Raw genomic sequence first — 16,722 nt, forward strand, 5'->3', positions numbered from 1 at the left:
ATGTTCCCCGGTCTGCCTTCTTTGAAATGGAAGCTTACCCTCTGGTAGTTTCTTTCCTTCTTTTTCCCCCCACAGTGTTTAGTGTCTTCCTATGTCTGTGTAATCCACTGATTTATTTTATCATCCACCTTCTGGCAGGCTCTTTTGTTAATTTGTTCATTAACATATGCCCACCATCTTGCAGAGCCCTTGACAAGTTGTAGCTAATGAATAACTATTTTGTGAATAAAATGAAAAGCAAAGAAAATACCAACCAACTGCCTAGTTTCCTGAGAAAATATGAATTCTCTAAATGGAGTTTCTATGTTATTACTGCCTCACACAGCCCTTAGTTCTATTTGTTTTGTAACATTGTTCACATCTTCTGTATCCTTGTTGGTCTTTTCTATGTGATATGAGACAGAACCACTGGTCCAACAGAACATAGCTGTCAAAACTAATTATAATTGAAGCTAATCGATAAAGTGGAATTTACTTAAGACTAATTATGCTGTTGCTAAGAATCAATGTTTTAATTTAGAAATTTAATTCTGCTAAAATGACAATACAAATAGTTTTGTATCAAATAGAACCAGGTCACAAAGTCCAACACTACATTGTAATTACAAGACACTAAGAAGCAACTATTTCTGGGTTCAATTTACTAGAATAGCCTTTACGTAAAGTTAGCACACAATCTGTAGATGGTAACCATTAAAATTATTTCTATATCTGTAACTAAGTCTGTCAGTCACCTTCACGCATTCAATCATTGCAAATGACCTTAACTAGGTCATTTAAATTTTTTAGATGGAAGCTCCACTTATAAGACTGGATTGCTATGATGAAAGTCATTACTATTTGGGGGGATGGATGGTTCCTAATAGCTAGTAAGTAGTTAGTTTTACTCTCTCAGGGACTGTTCACCTGAGAAGTCAGAAGAGAAATGCACAGGGCAGTTCTTTGTCTTCATAAGTTGTCAGATTTGCCTTTACATTTTTTGCTGTGTACAAGCTACTTAAAATGCTCAGAATAGAAGGCAATAGTTTTGCCTTTACATTTTTTTTGCTGTGTACAAGTTACTTAAAATGCTCAGAATAGAATGCAATAGAATGCAATAGAAAATAGTTTTCAATCCAGTGATATGAGAAAGATTCTCATATTTTTCAAGCCAAAAAGATGAAACATGAAAGGCAAAACAGAGACATTAATATTTAAAAAGGCATCAAATGTACATAGAAAGGTAAGGCACATTGATATGTAGCAGTTAGCACGTAAGAGGAATTAATGTTGAACAGTATTTAAATCACAAAAGTTGATGCTTGCAATAACTGTGAACATCTAGTTTGAATATTGTTGATTTATTATCACAGTGGATTTCATAGTGAAACAGTATCTGAATACTCCCTTGTGATAACAGAAAAGTTGTGATTGCTCATTATATATCACCTAGAGATTGAACCTCTAACCTCTCATCTATATTACTAATGTCCCTTTTGATTCATTCCACTTTAATCTACTAATTATTTAGAAATATGTGGTTTAACTTCCAAATACTGTGTTTTCCAAATCTCTTCCTTTCTTCTTTTTCCTCTTCCTCCTTTTCTACTCTTCTCCATCTTCTTCTTTATGCTGGCAACAGGGCTTGAAATCAGGGCCTCTTCCTCATGGTTGTTGCTGTACACTTGAGTCACACATCCTGTCCAGCATTTTTCTGGTTAATTGGAAGTCTGGAAGACTTTTCTGCCTGGACTGGCTTTGACCCTCAGTCCACTAAGTCTCAGCTTCCTAAGTAGCTAAGATTACAGGTGTGAGCCCGTGGCACCCTGGGTGTTACTGACTTCTAATTTCATTTTATAGTGATCACAGAACATGCTATTGTTTTTATCTTTTTAAAATTGAGGTTTCTTTTATGCTTTAGAATGAAGTTTACTCCAAGATACTTGAGAATATTCCAGGCACTTTGTTGGAAGGGAGCCTGTCCATACTAAGTATATGCTCTGTAAGCTATAGCCTCATACAGCCCCTTGTTCTATTGTTTTGTAACATTGTTGGTTTTCTGCTTAATAATTCTAGCTATTATCTAAATGGGTTTTGAGAACTCCAAACATTATTGTTGAATTATCTATTTTCCATTCATATTTGCAAGGTTTTTTTGCTGCATGAATTTTGATGCTTTGCTGTTAGGTATGTATATGTTTACAATTGTTATATATTCCTGATGGACTACCTTTTTCTTCATTATAATGTGTCCAGCTTTATATCTAATGACATTTTTTCTTTTAATGTCTATTTTATCTGATATTAGCATGCCCATTCCACTTTTCTTGTGGCTAGTATTTAAAATGCATTTTTTTTTCCATCCCTGTACCCTAATCTAGGATACTTTTGAATCTAAAGTGTGTTGCCCATAGACAACATATAGATAGATCTAGTATTTCATGTAGTCTCACAATCACTGCCTTTTATTCAATTATTTAACTCATTTACATTTAATGTTACTATTGATACAGCTAATTTGTGTTCATCATTTTAATTTTCCCTATCTCTTATGTTTGTTCTACTCTTTACTGATTTTGTTTGCAGTCAGTATTTTCTAATAAAACATTTAGTCAAAATGTTTTAAAGAAGTGACACTGTGGCTCAAAATGGTAGAGCACTAATCTTGAACAAAAGAGCTCAAGGACAGTGCCCAGGCCTTGAGTTCAAGCCCTCCACTAACAAAAAAAATATTAATTACTTTAAAATTTAACTCATTTTTTTTTAACTTGCTATGTCTTTCTTTGTTATTGATAGTATTTGTGATGCTATTTTCTCAGATTACTCTAAGTCAACCATATCCCTCTTATCAGAAATAGCTTCATATTTATCAAAACATGGTAGTATATTTCTGTAATCCCAGCACTCACAAGGTATAGACACAAATAGCAGAGAGTTTGAGGCCAGTTTGGCTACATAATGAGTTCAAGGACAGTGTGGAATCCAGGACAAGACTTAGTCTCAAAATTGAAATAAAAAAAGAAACAAATTTAGATTTATATTAACAATTTCAGTGAACATTACTCATATAAAAGTCTCTGTTTCCTTACCCCTTCTTGTGGTATTGTTATATATATTATAACTATAAATTCTACAGTGAAATTGTTATAATCATTGTTGCATATAATTCATGTATTCTAAAGCAGCAACATAGAGCAAATATGCCAATTTTGAATTTTCTGTGAGGGGTCTAAATATAATGGAATACTCTTCCCATTTGTTGTTCTAGATTAGAAGTGATGGATCACACCTGTAATCTGATGTGTGAGAGATAGACATGGGAGAATGACGGTTCAAGGCCAGACAATGCAAAATTTATGGAGAGCCTATCTAAAAAAACAACTAAACCAAAAAAGGCATAGTTCAAGCAGTAAAGTAATTGTATGAGGCCACAAGTTCAAACTAATACTGCCAAACTAATACTGCCAAAAAGAAAAGACAGATGAATTTCTTCCTTCCTTTCTGTCTGTCTGTCTGTCTTTCCATCTTTCTTTCTTTCTTGCCAGTCCTGGGCTTGAATTCAGGGAATTCAGGGCATGAGTACTGTCCCTGAGCTTCTTTTGCTCAAGGCTAGCACTCTACCACTTGAACCACAACACTATTTCCAGCTTTTTTCTGTTTATGTGGTACTGAGGAACTAAACCCAGGGCTTCATACATCCTAGACAAGCATTCTACCACTAAGCCACATTCCCAGCTCCTAGATGAATTTCTTTAAAGGAGGTTCTATAGCATTCCTGCATAGATTCAATGAAAATTTAAAACTTCTAAAATACATTTTTGTATAATAAATACAAGCACAAATGAATATAAAACATTCAAATAGTTGGTAAAATTAAAAAAAAATTTAACTGCAACTTAGATATTTTGTATTATTTCAGTAAAATAAGGAATAGTCTTCTGATATGGGTGTATAGAATACATGTGTGCAAGAGTAGGATTCCCTACTTTTTTTTTTTTTTTTGCCAGTCCTGCAGCTTGAACTCAGGGTCTGGGCACTGTCCCTGATTTTCTCTGTGCTCAAGGCTGGCACTCTACCACTTGACCCATAGTACCACTTGCGGCTTTTTCTGTTTATGTGGTACTGAGGAATTGAACCCAGGGTTTCATGCATGCTAGGCAAGCACTCTTCCACTAAGCCACATTCCCAGCCCTTCCCTACTCTTTTAGTAACTTCCAATTTACTTTGTATGAAAAGCATTAACACAGGAGCTAGGCCCTCCCTCTTTCCCCCTCTGCCCTTGCCCTTACCATACTGGCTTCCTTAAGCTCCTTGAATGTACCTTCCCCTAAGCTCTGCACCTAGGAGACATTCTCCCACCCCTCCTACTTCATGAATAACTTGTCTCCTACTCCAAATTCACATTGCCACTTCTTCAGGTCACTTTAGGCTGGGTCAGCATAAATGCTGAAATGCTACCTTAAATTATCCATATACCCTTCAGTTTTTTTGTAACATGTCTATTTGTAATCAAATACTTTGGTGACAGCTATACCTCTCTGCTATTTACAATGCAAATTCAGTGAAGAGAAAATTGTATCTCCTCAGCATTAGCCTATAATCTGGAACAAAATTGGCACCTAATTATACAATCCTGGGGCTTAGATAGGTTACATTCTTATCTTAAACCACAAACAATGGTCCAATTTTGGGCATCTGTGCAGATGGAACAGGGTGTGTGTGTGTGTGTGTGTGTGTGTGTGTGTGTGTGTGTTTGTGTAAGGTCTTCCTGTAAATTTTGAAACTTCAGTACACCAGGATTAGTTATTCCCTGAGTTCATAGGTCTAATCTTAGTCTAGCCTAAAGATTGCAACCCAGTATCTTGAACAACTTTACTCCACTTTTTAGGGCTCACATCTTGCCTAACACATACAATGTTCTGGATATACAAACTATTTTTATCTTACAGTAAAGTGCTTTTCAGAGTTGTTGTTTCTTATCTCAGTTCAGATTAGAGAACACATATCACCATTAAGAGATGCATTCCTGTTGTATGTACTGAGCTGAAGATACAACTTGAGAGTTGGACTCACTGGGAATTATTTCTGTTTCGCATAACCGGTCAGCAGAGGGACAAAGGAGAGTTGTCCCAGAGCCAATACAGAAATATTTCGGAGTTTCTAATTTCATGGATTCCCTCCCACATGAAGATTATTCAATAATGCATTTGAATGGTCCTCTTCAGGATTTTGTGGTTCCCTGTGCCCATCCTCCAACATTTCTCAAGAAGACTGGTCAAAAAAGAAAAAAAAAATACACCAAAGAATACTTGGATAAAGCTGTCAGGCTATTCAGATCAAGAAAGTAGAATGTAATCAGTTGGAATTAATAGCCTAGACCCAGAATCCAGGTTCCAAATCTCACTGCTGAGCCAAATGAGAATGTTAAGCCCTGCCTCACAAAGTTGAGAGTAAATTAAAAGCGATTTAAGGGCCCTCAGGGATTAAACATGGTAGCGCTCAGCCTTCACCCACAGCCGACTTACATACACAATCGGCTAATGTGTGCAGACTCTCTCTCTCCCCTCCTCTTTCCCCTCGTTTTAATCATTTTTCTCATAGTGCCCAGAAACTGGCTCTGCCAGATCGCAGCCACACCCCCCGGGGTGAGGCCAGCACCCGCCAGGATTCCCCTCCCCAGCCCGCTGCGGCTGTCGGGCAGCTGCCGGGGGCAGTTCCCTTCCCGAAGCCACGCCCACAGACCACCGAATGCCCCGCCCACAGCCTCCAGTCACGTGACCACGCGGCCTACCCCGCCCTCTCTCTCCAATTCACGTGATCACGCCTGGGCGAAAACGCCTGACCCCAGCCCCTGGCCTGCGCGGTGACCGCCGCAGTTTTGGCTTGCAGCGACTCGGCCCTTCGCCCTTCGGTGTCCTGTGCGTCTCTCCGCTGTGTCCCGGGATTTTCCCGGTGACTTGTCCGCCATGCGCCGCCTGCCTCTGCCTCCAGGTGGGCCGCGGTGGGTCGGCCCCAGCCACCTGTCCGCCTGGAGAGCTGCCCTGCGGCTGGTACTGCTGCTCGGCGGCTGCCTGGGGGGACCCGGGGTGTCGGCCGGCTCCCGGAGGCCCAACGTGGTGCTGGTGCTCACCGACGACCAGGACCAAGTGCTCGGCGGCATGGTAACTCTTCTACTTGCGCCCCGCCCCTCCAGCTCCCCGGCTGGCTCCCAGCCTTCCTGCACCCTCACCCCCACGAGGGGCCGCCCGCACCCGGGGTCGGTTTGGCGTGGCCATTCGAGGCCTTTACGTGGGTCTCTTTGGGCCTCGGGACTGTGGGCTCGGGATGGATTCGCGTGCCAGCCCGCACGGTGCTCTTCAGTCTGGACCTTACTGCTTTGGAGTTTATGTTCAAGCTCCAAATCGGTGAAGGACCCACCGAGCTCAGGTAGAGCAGGTGCTGCGGGGGGCACACCAGCCTGGATTGGTTTTCTTGCAGGGGTGGGGAAACTTTTTTTTTTCTGTTAAGGATCATCTATCCTATCACTATGGGCCATAACAAAATTATCAGTACAGGCAGATCGGCCACGGGCAGCAAAGAAGCCAGCCTTCAAGGGCCTCTCCCATTATGTACCAAGTGATTTCCTGGGCCTTATACTCAGGTCTGCTGTTCCCAACCCCTGCAGGATCAAGTCCAGCCTTCCCTGTAAAGAACTTAGGCCACCTCTGCATTTCTGTCTGCCTGGGTACAATGTCTGCGCCTGCAGTCTATAAAATAAGTGATGAAATGAGCTGATCTCGGATAGTTTCACAGTGTTTTGCTTCACAGGAATCAAGAAAATTAACCTTATTGAATACTGAAGCATTAATACTGTCATCGTTCATTTTTATGTCTCATGGCTCTTGTCATGAGACTTTATTCTTGCTCAGAGTTCATTTTGCTCTTATATCTTGAAGCTCTGGAATTTATGACTTGAGCATGTCTACTCCAGCCCCTTGATTGAGGAGCCTGCCTAAGGCACAGCACTAGCTAACTCTTTTCCTAAGCCAGTGTCAAAAAAGAATCCCAAGCCGAGTGCCCGTGGCTCAGGCCTGTAATCCTAGCTACTCAGAAGGCTGAGAGCTGAGGATCAAGGTTCAAAGCCAGCCCGGGCAGGAAAGTCCCCATGAGACTTTTTGTTTTTGGTTGTAGGGCTTGAACTCTGGGCCTGGGCACTGTCCCTCAGCTCTTCAGCTCAAGGCAAGCACTCTACCTCGAGCCACAGCGCCACTTCCGGTTTTCTAGTAGTTAATTGGAGATAAGAGTCTCACTCACTCTCCTGCCCGGGCTAGCTTTGAACCCTGATCCTCAGATCTTAGCCTCCTGAGTAGCTGGGATTACAGGCGTGAGCCATCAGCGCCAGGTTTCTTGTGAGACTCTGATCTCCAATTAACCACCAGAAAACCGGAAGTGGCACTGTGGCTCCGACAGGGCCCAAACCCAGAGTTGAAGCCCCACAACCAAAAAGAAAAAAGAAAGAAAGAAAAGAAAAGGAACCCCAACTGGGCCTCTGCTCCTGGTTACAGCTTTTCTCACGTGTTTTTCTTTTTCTTTTTTAACAAATGCTCAATTATTGTCTTATTTCAGTCTCCCCCTCCCCCTCTTTTTTTCTTGCTTTCAGCTCAGTGCTCCAGCATTTAGGCAGGAGATTCCTAACTTTTCCTGTGGGGTAACACCTTAGCTCAGTGTTCCTCAAACTTGTGTTCCCAACCCATGAATGAGTTGTGAAGTCAGTTTAGTGAGTAGCTACCAACACTTTTCGTTTTCCTGTGCAATGGAAAAGAATGGAATGGCCTGTGTGCACAAGTGCACTGTGTGTAGTAATGGTAAGCATGTCTGTATGGTATATATTTCTGGGTTGTAAAACAAAATGTACTTTGAACCCAGTACACTGAAGAGTATGAAAGTTATTTCCAGCTGATAATTGCCATGCTGCAATTATCACACTTCTTTCTTTCACATAACTTCTTTAGTCGTTTCTTCCAGCCATGTTGATACCAAGAGTCCTGATTTAGTTTCCTTCCTAGTTTTTGCTGTGGTTTTTTTTTTTTTTTTTTTTTTTTTTACCATTCCAACTGCTGCACTTGTCCTTCTGCTCAAAAAAATCTTTTTCTTTTTAATTCATGTTCTTGAAGAATGTTTTGGCTGTGAAGAACAGGCCATCTCCCCTGGTGATCAGAGTACTTAATTAAAAGGTTAAGCTTAAATACCTCTGTTGAAAACGAAATTCATTACTTGACTGTGTTTCTTTTTTATTGACCATAGCTGTTGTCTGTGTATATCTGAAGTCTCTCTTAATTTTAATCCTGTTTGTTTATTTAAACTTGTATCAGGGTCTTTTTTCAAATAGTTATTTGTGCTGGAGAGAGGAGCCAAAATCTAGGAGAAGGAGCAAGTTAAAACATAATGCTCCCAATCCTTTAGAGAATTCTGACTTCGTCCATCTTTTTTCAGAATATCCCACCCTGTCAGACAGGGAAGAGCTGAGACTATCATGGCATTAGAGAACCTATTGGAACCAGGTGGAGTGTGAGGAGTTTGGACTTAGGCTGCAGTTTTTATAGGAGTCCTTTGCCATAGATGTTAACACTAAAAGTTAAACCAGGGTTACTATAGTTAGCAAGTGCAAAGCTTGGATTCCTTCTGATGCCAGAGCACCATGCTCTCCTCCTGTTCCAGAACACTGATAACACTGACCTGTCAAGTCTCATCTCTCCTACATTAGCACACTCACACTGTAGGTTAAGGAACATTCTAGAACGTCAATGGGGGTCACTGGTTCCCCTTGGTTTATACTCTATATAGTATCTTTATTTTTTGTGGAGATTTCTTTGACCGAAAAATTACCTATTAGTGCCACAGTTGGCAAAATAAGCAGTGATGGACATCCCAAACTAACTCAGGTCAAGAAGTTATATCACTTCTAAAGAGTTTTGGTTTACTGTAGAATTTTATGAGTTATTTTTATTTTTGGAGTACTGGGTTAGAACTCAGGATGTTGTACTTTCTAGGCTGATGACCTACCACTTAGGGTACACCTTTAGCCTTACATTTTGCTAGTGGCTAGTGAACTTTTCTGATTTCAAATTGCAATCCCCAGATCTCAGCCTCCCGAGTAGCTAGGATTACAGGTGTGAGCCACCAGTATCTGCGAAGATTCATTATTAGCATATAGTAGTTGCACAAGGGGGAGGGGGAGGAGGGCAACTTCATCGTGACATTTCCATATATGCCTACAGTGTACCCCATTAACCTCACCTCTTCTAATTACTTTCTCTTATACCTCTGCCCCCATTAAAACAATTCCCACTGGTTTCAAAGTTCTGCTTTCATATGGGCATAAAAAGTACTTTGTATCAGCCATCTTTGAAACCATTTTAAAAAATATATTCTTGTTTTTTTTTTCTCAGTTGTGGGGGCCTGAACTCAAGGCCTGGGCACTGTCCCTCAGCTCTTCAGCTCAAGGCTAGCACTCTACCACTTGAGCCACAGAGCCACTTCCGGCTTTTCCTGCTTATGTGGTGCTGAGGAATCGAGCCCAGGGCCTCATGCATGCCAGGCAAGCACTCTACCACTGAGCCACCTTCCCAGCCCTCTTAATATATTCATCTTTAACATTTCACTGTATCTGTTTCACTTCTTCTGAGGCCCTGCACATTTACTGTTTTCCCCAGAGAACTGTTTTTTAAACTTTTACTTAAATATAATTATGGTACACTGGACACACTATTCCTCACATAAGTACAGGTTACTCTTTTTACAAATCATTCACTATAGGAAAAAAAAAAGTGAAGTATGGTTATAATCTCAAGGAATCCAGAGAAAGAGCCATCAGGAAATGTTGGAGAAGAATAAATGCATGATGTCATTACTTTTCATAAAGCAAAGTGATTTCCACTACTAAAAGAAAAGTTAGCCATAGAATATCGGAATTGTCCAAACTATTTCAGAGCAGTTGTACATGAGATCAGGGAAATAAATAACTCCTTATGGGGTTTTCATGGAAGAGATTTTGCTTGGGATAAGTAAAGTAACATGTTTGCTCATGTGAGAGTTAAATGAACTTCACCTGACCAGCCACTGTCAGTTCCGATTAGCACAGCCATATACATTTTCAGCATGCTCTGTTCCCTTGCTTCAGACTTGCTCAATTAAGCACAGATGATGGGAATCACTTGTACTATCAGTGTAAAGATTATAGTTACTACTATAAACTTCATAGGCTAAAAAGGAAAATCACTGTGCAGGCCCACATCATTGTGTGACTACTGCTTACCTGTCTTCTCTGTTCCTTTCTTTCCCCTTTACCTGTTGGGCTGCCTCTACCACACCGGCTTGCCTTCTGTTCCTCCCAAATGACTTTCCTTCCTCTGGCAGGCTTTGTGCTTGCTGCTCAGCCTGGAAGCATCCTCTTCTGGATGTTTGTATAACCAACCACTCATTGTGGGGCTTTCAGCAGCAAGCCCTCCTCTTCCCTCCAGCGATGTCACAGCATCTTGGTCTGTTCTTGTCACAGCATTTTACTCTCTGAGATGGTTGGTTGATCCCCTGTTAGTTCTTTAGTTCACGAGAGCAGAACCTTGTATGGTTTTGTCCACCATTGGCTAGATCGATGCCTGGCATGCATTAAGTGTAAACGTAAACACAGTATAGTCTTATTGTAGGCCAAATGTTGTCCAGTGGTTTAGCATACTTAACCAGACAATTTGATGACTATATCCCTTCCTAGGCAGCTCAGGATTTCTCCCCTCTCCGGTTCTTCTCCCCACTTGTGTCCTCAGAACTTAGATTCTTAGCCAACCCAGTGTTTTCTTCTTCCTACTGTTCTTTTCCCAGTAAGGTTTGGAGCAGAGCTGATACATGGCTTCTGGAGGTTAGCATAGATCTTCCACAGCACTACTGATTCTTGGGATCTATTCATGAAATGTTCCAAGCTGGTCTTGAATAAATTAGAATTCTTGTCCCTTTGAATTCATGGGTTCCTTAGGTTTTCTACTATCCATAAATCAGTGAGGAAAAAGTCATTTATACATTGTTGAAAATGAATCTTGTTAGCCAAGCTTTACATTTGGAGTGTATTTGGAATGCCAAATTTCTTAAAGAAGAAATATTATACAAGATATACTTAAGATGGTATGCAATATGGTCTTTAAAAGGTTATTTCGGAGTCATCATGAACTGCCTAACAATACAACCAAAATCAAATCTTTTCAACATTTTTGCTATCTAGAATGTGAATAAAGATTAGTGTTCTGATATTTGTATTTATGTGTCTACATGTTTTTATCTTCATTCTAGGATGAAGCTAATTGTTCAGTGTATATATCAGAGGCTTAGATAAAAAGCAAGGATATGAAGTAATTTCCAAGTAGCCTTCTCCATGGTAGGGTTCTGTGCACACCTGTGTGTTCCTGCCCCATCCAGTTTGGGTACTTGCCACCTCAAAGTGGTAGTGACTTGTCTGGTACAGAAGCATTGAGCTGGGATTTGCAAATGTGCATCAGGGCTGCACCATGGAGTATGTAAGATTTGAGGCAGTCTCTGAAACTGAGAGCTTTGTCTGGCCTTTAAAATCTTAAAGAGTGTAAACACACCTTTCATACCACTTCCTGCACCCTGCTTCTAGAGATAATTCATGGAGATATGCAGAGCTATCTACCTTTGGACTAGTGACCAGTAAGAAAAGGGTACTAAAATTTCATTACATTGAAATCAGCATCCATGGAACAGTACTGTCAGCTATAGTTTCCCTTTCTGCTAGCAGTATAAACTCTAACTTGCACCAGTAGGCAAACTTGGCTATTGCTTCATGTCAGAGCTATTTAGGAAATAAAATGGTTAAGCTATAACAGTCCATGAATTTAGTCTCTTTTAAAATCTCAGAAGAAATGATTTAATGGGTAATTACTTATTTTACAGACACCACTGAAGAAAACTAAGGCCCTCATTGGAGAGATGGGGATGACTTTCTCCAATGCCGTAAGTTTTGATACTGATTAAATCTTACTGAACTTTGTGCTCATATTCTAAGAACTGTCTCTGGGAGTCCAGTGTAATGTATATGTGTGTTTTCCCCCTAAATGTCTTATCTGAAGGAATAACTTTATTACATGGTGTAAATTATTTTGGATTTTCTACCTACAAGATGTACAATTGTTGGAAATTTGGGGGGGGGGATTTTTATTTTTTTCCGGTCATGGGGCTTGAACTCTGGGCCTGGGCACTGTCCTTTGCTCCTTTGCTCAAGGCTAGCACACTTGAGCCACAGCACCACTTCCAGCTTTTTCTGTGATTAATTGGAGATAAGATTCTCACAGACTTTCCTGCCCAGGCTGGTTTTGAACTGCAAGCCTTAGAGCTTAGCCTCCTGAGTAGCTAGGATTACAGGCGTGAGCCACCAGCACCCAGCTCCTAAAACAATTTTATTTATTTATTTATTTTTAATTGTGAAAATACCTTACAGAGGCATTACAATTACATGGGCAAGGTAATGAGTACATTTCTTATCCCCCCACACCAGTTTCCGCTGTTCTGTTTCAAATATGGAAACAACTTTGACCATATTCATCCTCTTTCACCCATTAGCACCATCCCCAAGAGAGTCTCTTCCTCTTTCTCTGCACCCAGTGCCCCCATCCAACAGCTTTCATTGAGCTTCTTTACGCTGTTTTCATCTATAGTTGCAATGTATTTCAAAATTATTCATCCTCTTATCTTTTTCCCTTTCCCTTCTCCTCCTAAGTAGTCCCTTATATATGTATTCTATGTTTGTCCATATATATAAAATTATGTATACAGATACATATGTACATGCCTATGACTATATATATGTGTGTGTGTGTGTGTGTGTGTGTGTCTTTTAGGTCTAGCTTCCACATAGAAATGAAAAATAGAGGAAGGATTGCACAACCAGATACAGTAAAAGTGAAACTAAACCTAAGAGGTCAAATAAAACAAAAGGGGAAAGAATTAAAAGTTGCCAGTGTAGAAATTATAGAAATTGAACTCTTTTTTTTTTTTTGCCAGTGCTGGGCCTGGGTGCTATCCCTGAGCTTCTTTAGCTCAAGGCTAGAGCTCTACCATTTGAGCCACAGCACCACTTCCAGCTTTTTCTGAGTTGTTTACTGGAGATAAGTGTCACAGATTCCCTGCCTGGCTGGCTCTGAACTGTGATCCTCAGATCTCACCTCCTGAGTAGCTAGGATTATAGGCATGAGCCACCAGCACTTAGCTTGAAGTTGAACTCTTAGTAAAATTAAGAGGGACCAGGCACCTATGGCTCACACCGGTAATCTTAGGTGCTCAAGAGGCTAAGAAGATTGGGGTTTAAGCAGAAAAGTCCAAGAGACTTCATCTCTAGAAAATAACCAGCAAAAAGCTCTGCTAGCTAAAGGGGTAGAGCTCCAGCTGAGCAAGCATGAGGCCCTGAGTTAGAAGCTCAATACCAACAATAAATAATTTTTTGGGGGGGGTCTGGTCGTGGGGCCTGAACTCTGGGCCTGGGCGCTGTCCCTCAGCTCTTCAGCTCAAGGCTAGCGCTCTACCACTTGAGCCACAGCGCCACTTCCAGCTTTTTTCTTTTTTTTGCTTATGTGGTGCTGAGGAATCGAACCCAGGGACTCATGCATGCAAGCAAGCGCTCTACCACTGAGCCAACTTCCTAGCCCTCAATAAATAATTAAAAAAAAATTTAATGCCAGGCACTGGTGTTTACACATGTAACCATAGCTACTCAGGAGGCTGAGATTTGAAAATTATGGTTCGAAGCCAGCCTGAGCAGGAAAGTCTATGAGGTTTTTATCCCTAATTACCTCCCCCTCTGCCCCCCCCAAAAGAAAAACCCCAAATAAAAAAGGACTGGGAATGTGGCTCAGTGGTAGAGTGCTTGCCTAACATGCATGAAACCCTAGGTTTGATTCCTCAGTACCACATAAACAGAAAAAGCAGGAAGTGGTGCTGTGGCTCAAGCAGTAGAGTGCTAGCCTTGAGCAAAAAAAAGAATCTCAGAGATAGTGCCTAGGCCCTGAGTTCAAGTACCAGGACTGGAAAAAAAAAAGCTAGAAGTGGAGGTATGGCTAAATAAATAAGTAAAATTAAGAGGGAAGAGTGAAAATGGGAAGTATTTGTAATTGACTAAATTCTTCCTTTACTCAAATCTCATGTTAACAAGAGGCCAGCAACCCAAGAGGGGAAAAATGAGCAAAGCACACAAGCAGGCCACTCACATATTAACAAAAAAATTGTGCATGTGGAGACTTTTCATTCTCATCAGTATTTAAAATTACCAATCTGGACTAGGACTGTAGCTCAGTGGTACAACACACATGATATACATCTGCATGTGCAGATGTATAAAGCCCTGACTATAATCTCTAGCGCGCGCAGACACACACACACACACACACACAGAGCGCAGGCACACACACACACACACACACACACACACACACACACACACACACACACACACACACACACACACACACACACACTAAATCCAACTTGAAAGGCCAGCAAGTGAGATTCATGATAATATATTATATATATGGGTTTTTTTTTTTTTTTGGTCAGTTATGGGGCTTGAACTCAGGCCTGGTGCTGTCCCTGAGCCTCTTTGTGCTCAAGGCTAGCACTCTACAGCCTACTTTTGGTCTTTGAGTGGTTAATTGGAGATAAGAGTCTCACCGGGACTTTTCTGCCCAAGCTTTCTTTGAACTATGACCCTCAGATCTCAGCTTCCTGAGTAGCTAGGATTACAGGCGTGAGCCACTAGCACCCAGCTCATGCTATATACTTATATTACTTGAAAGAGACAGTATGTAAAGGTAGCGTGAATGTGTACTTGAATGTCATTCCTTCCCTGTATTAACCTATGCAAAGTGGCTTGGTGATGTGGACAGATTATTACTGGTAGAGTGGAGAAAGTTTGTTGAGAGTAGATAAGTAATATTAACTAGAGCTGTAGATCAGCATAACCTCTACTTCTCAGTTATGTTAAGACTCAAGGCATTCTTCATCTTTGGTTAAACCTTGCTCCCACATGCTTGTTCCTTGCATAAAGTGTTGTTTTTGTTTTATTTTGTTTTGTTTTTTAGATGAGGTTAGACTTACTATTACTCCCTTCAAAAAGAAACCAATTGAGGGGCTGGGAAGGTGGCTCAGTGGTAGAGGGCTTGCCTTGCATGCATGAGGCCCTGGATTCGATTCCTCAGCACCATATAAGCAAAAAGAAAAAAGCCGGAAGTGGTGCTGTGGCTTAAGTGGTAGAACGCTAGCCTTGAGCTGAAGAGCTGAGGGACAGCACTCAGGCCCCAGAGTTCAGGCCCCACGACCAGACCCCCCCCCCCCAAAAAAAGAAACCAATTGGAAAAGAAACAATCACATGGTTAATCTGTTTTTGTTTCTCCTCTGTTCTAAAGTATGTCTTATGGGAAGCCAACATATTCTAGAAGAAACTTAAGACCATGAGCTAGCTTAGAGTGTTGAGCAACTTCCTTTGTCCTCTTTAGAAATGATGAGACATCCATTTTTCTTGTATAACTCTTTTTTGTTGCTTCTGTTCCCCTGTAGTATGTGCCAAGTGCTCTTTGCTGCCCCAGCAGAGCCAGTATCCTGACAGGGAAGTACCCACACAATCACCATGTTGTCAACAACACTTTGGAGGGAAACTGCAGCAGTATTTCTTGGCAGAAGATCCAAGAGCCAAATACATTCCCAGCAATTCTCAAATCAATGTGTGGTTATCAAACCTTCTTTGCAGGAAAATATTTAAATGAGGTATGTTGAGTGATCTGCTCCTTGTGTGAACCAGTGTAATTCCTGTTAAGTACTTTTTTATTACTATCACTCACAGTGCAAAATATTATATATAAGTGTGTGATCCTATTTACTGATTTGGATGCTTGTTATTCTTCCTAGTCCCAGCAGCACTTATTTTAAAATTGTTCTAAGACTACTATAATCTGCTACATCTTCCCCTTTTTCTCAAGAATGCTATTTGTCATGTGTCATGCTGTCAGAGTATTTTTATCAGGATCCAAAAGAGGAATTTTTTTCCTCTCAGACTTTTTCCTCAGATTTCTTAGAATTATTAGTGTACTATTAACAGCTTCATGTTTAATTCATTTTCTAAACAATGATAATAGATGTTGGAGAGATGGTGATAAAGGAAAGAGCCCAGAGCCTGGGACAGCAGGTTACTGAGTGGTTGATGTGTTAGCCTTCTAGTCCTGGCTATAGTGGTAACTCATTATGACCTTCCCAGGCAATGTTTCATGGTCCGAAGTCCAACAAATTGGCCTTGACTTTTAGTCAGTGTGTATTTGGGTCTGTTTGGAGTTAGCTCTTAAAGTTAGGCTGGACGTGCAGGATGAAGAAGTACATTTTCTTTTTAAAATTGTTATTACAAAGGTGATTTACAGAGGGGTTACCATTTCATAAAGATGTACATTTACTTACGCACTTTACCTGTGGTTGCTAGAGGTCTTAATATCTGACCTGAATTTTCTATTACTTTTTCCCTTCCCCTTCCCCCAATAATTGATGGGATCTGTTTCCTTCTGGGTTTGAAGGAAGATGAGTCAGTTTGAAAGAATCATACAAAGTAGGAAGTATGGCTCATAAAGGGAACTCAGGCTGCTTTGCACATTCAGGGTCATCTGATATGTATATGGAAGTAGGAGAGATCTTTTAGAGTACAGAGATACAGTTCTCAGGGGTTAAATT

General features: G+C 40.9%; 1 protein-coding gene across 2 annotated transcripts in view; it reads left to right on the forward strand.

Annotated features, from left to right (window-relative positions):
- Positions 1-5,804: 5,804 nt before the first annotated feature.
- Gns (glucosamine (N-acetyl)-6-sulfatase) overlaps positions 5,805-16,722 on the forward strand; it is a 53,371-nt gene continuing 42,453 nt past the window's right edge. For both annotated transcript variants that reach the window (XM_042698981.1, XM_042698980.1), the window contains exons 1-3: positions 5,805-6,140; positions 11,917-11,976; positions 15,568-15,774. In XM_042698981.1, coding sequence (XP_042554915.1) covers positions 5,946-6,140; positions 11,917-11,976; positions 15,568-15,774 — 462 coding nt within the window. In that variant the 5' untranslated portion in view covers positions 5,805-5,945. The remainder of the gene's footprint in view (positions 6,141-11,916; positions 11,977-15,567; positions 15,775-16,722) is intronic.

Source organism: Dipodomys spectabilis, unplaced genomic scaffold (assembly GCF_019054845.1).
Source record: "Dipodomys spectabilis isolate Male_0828 unplaced genomic scaffold, ASM1905484v1 ptg000234l, whole genome shotgun sequence".
Classification (NCBI taxonomy): domain Eukaryota; kingdom Metazoa; phylum Chordata; class Mammalia; order Rodentia; family Heteromyidae; genus Dipodomys; species Dipodomys spectabilis.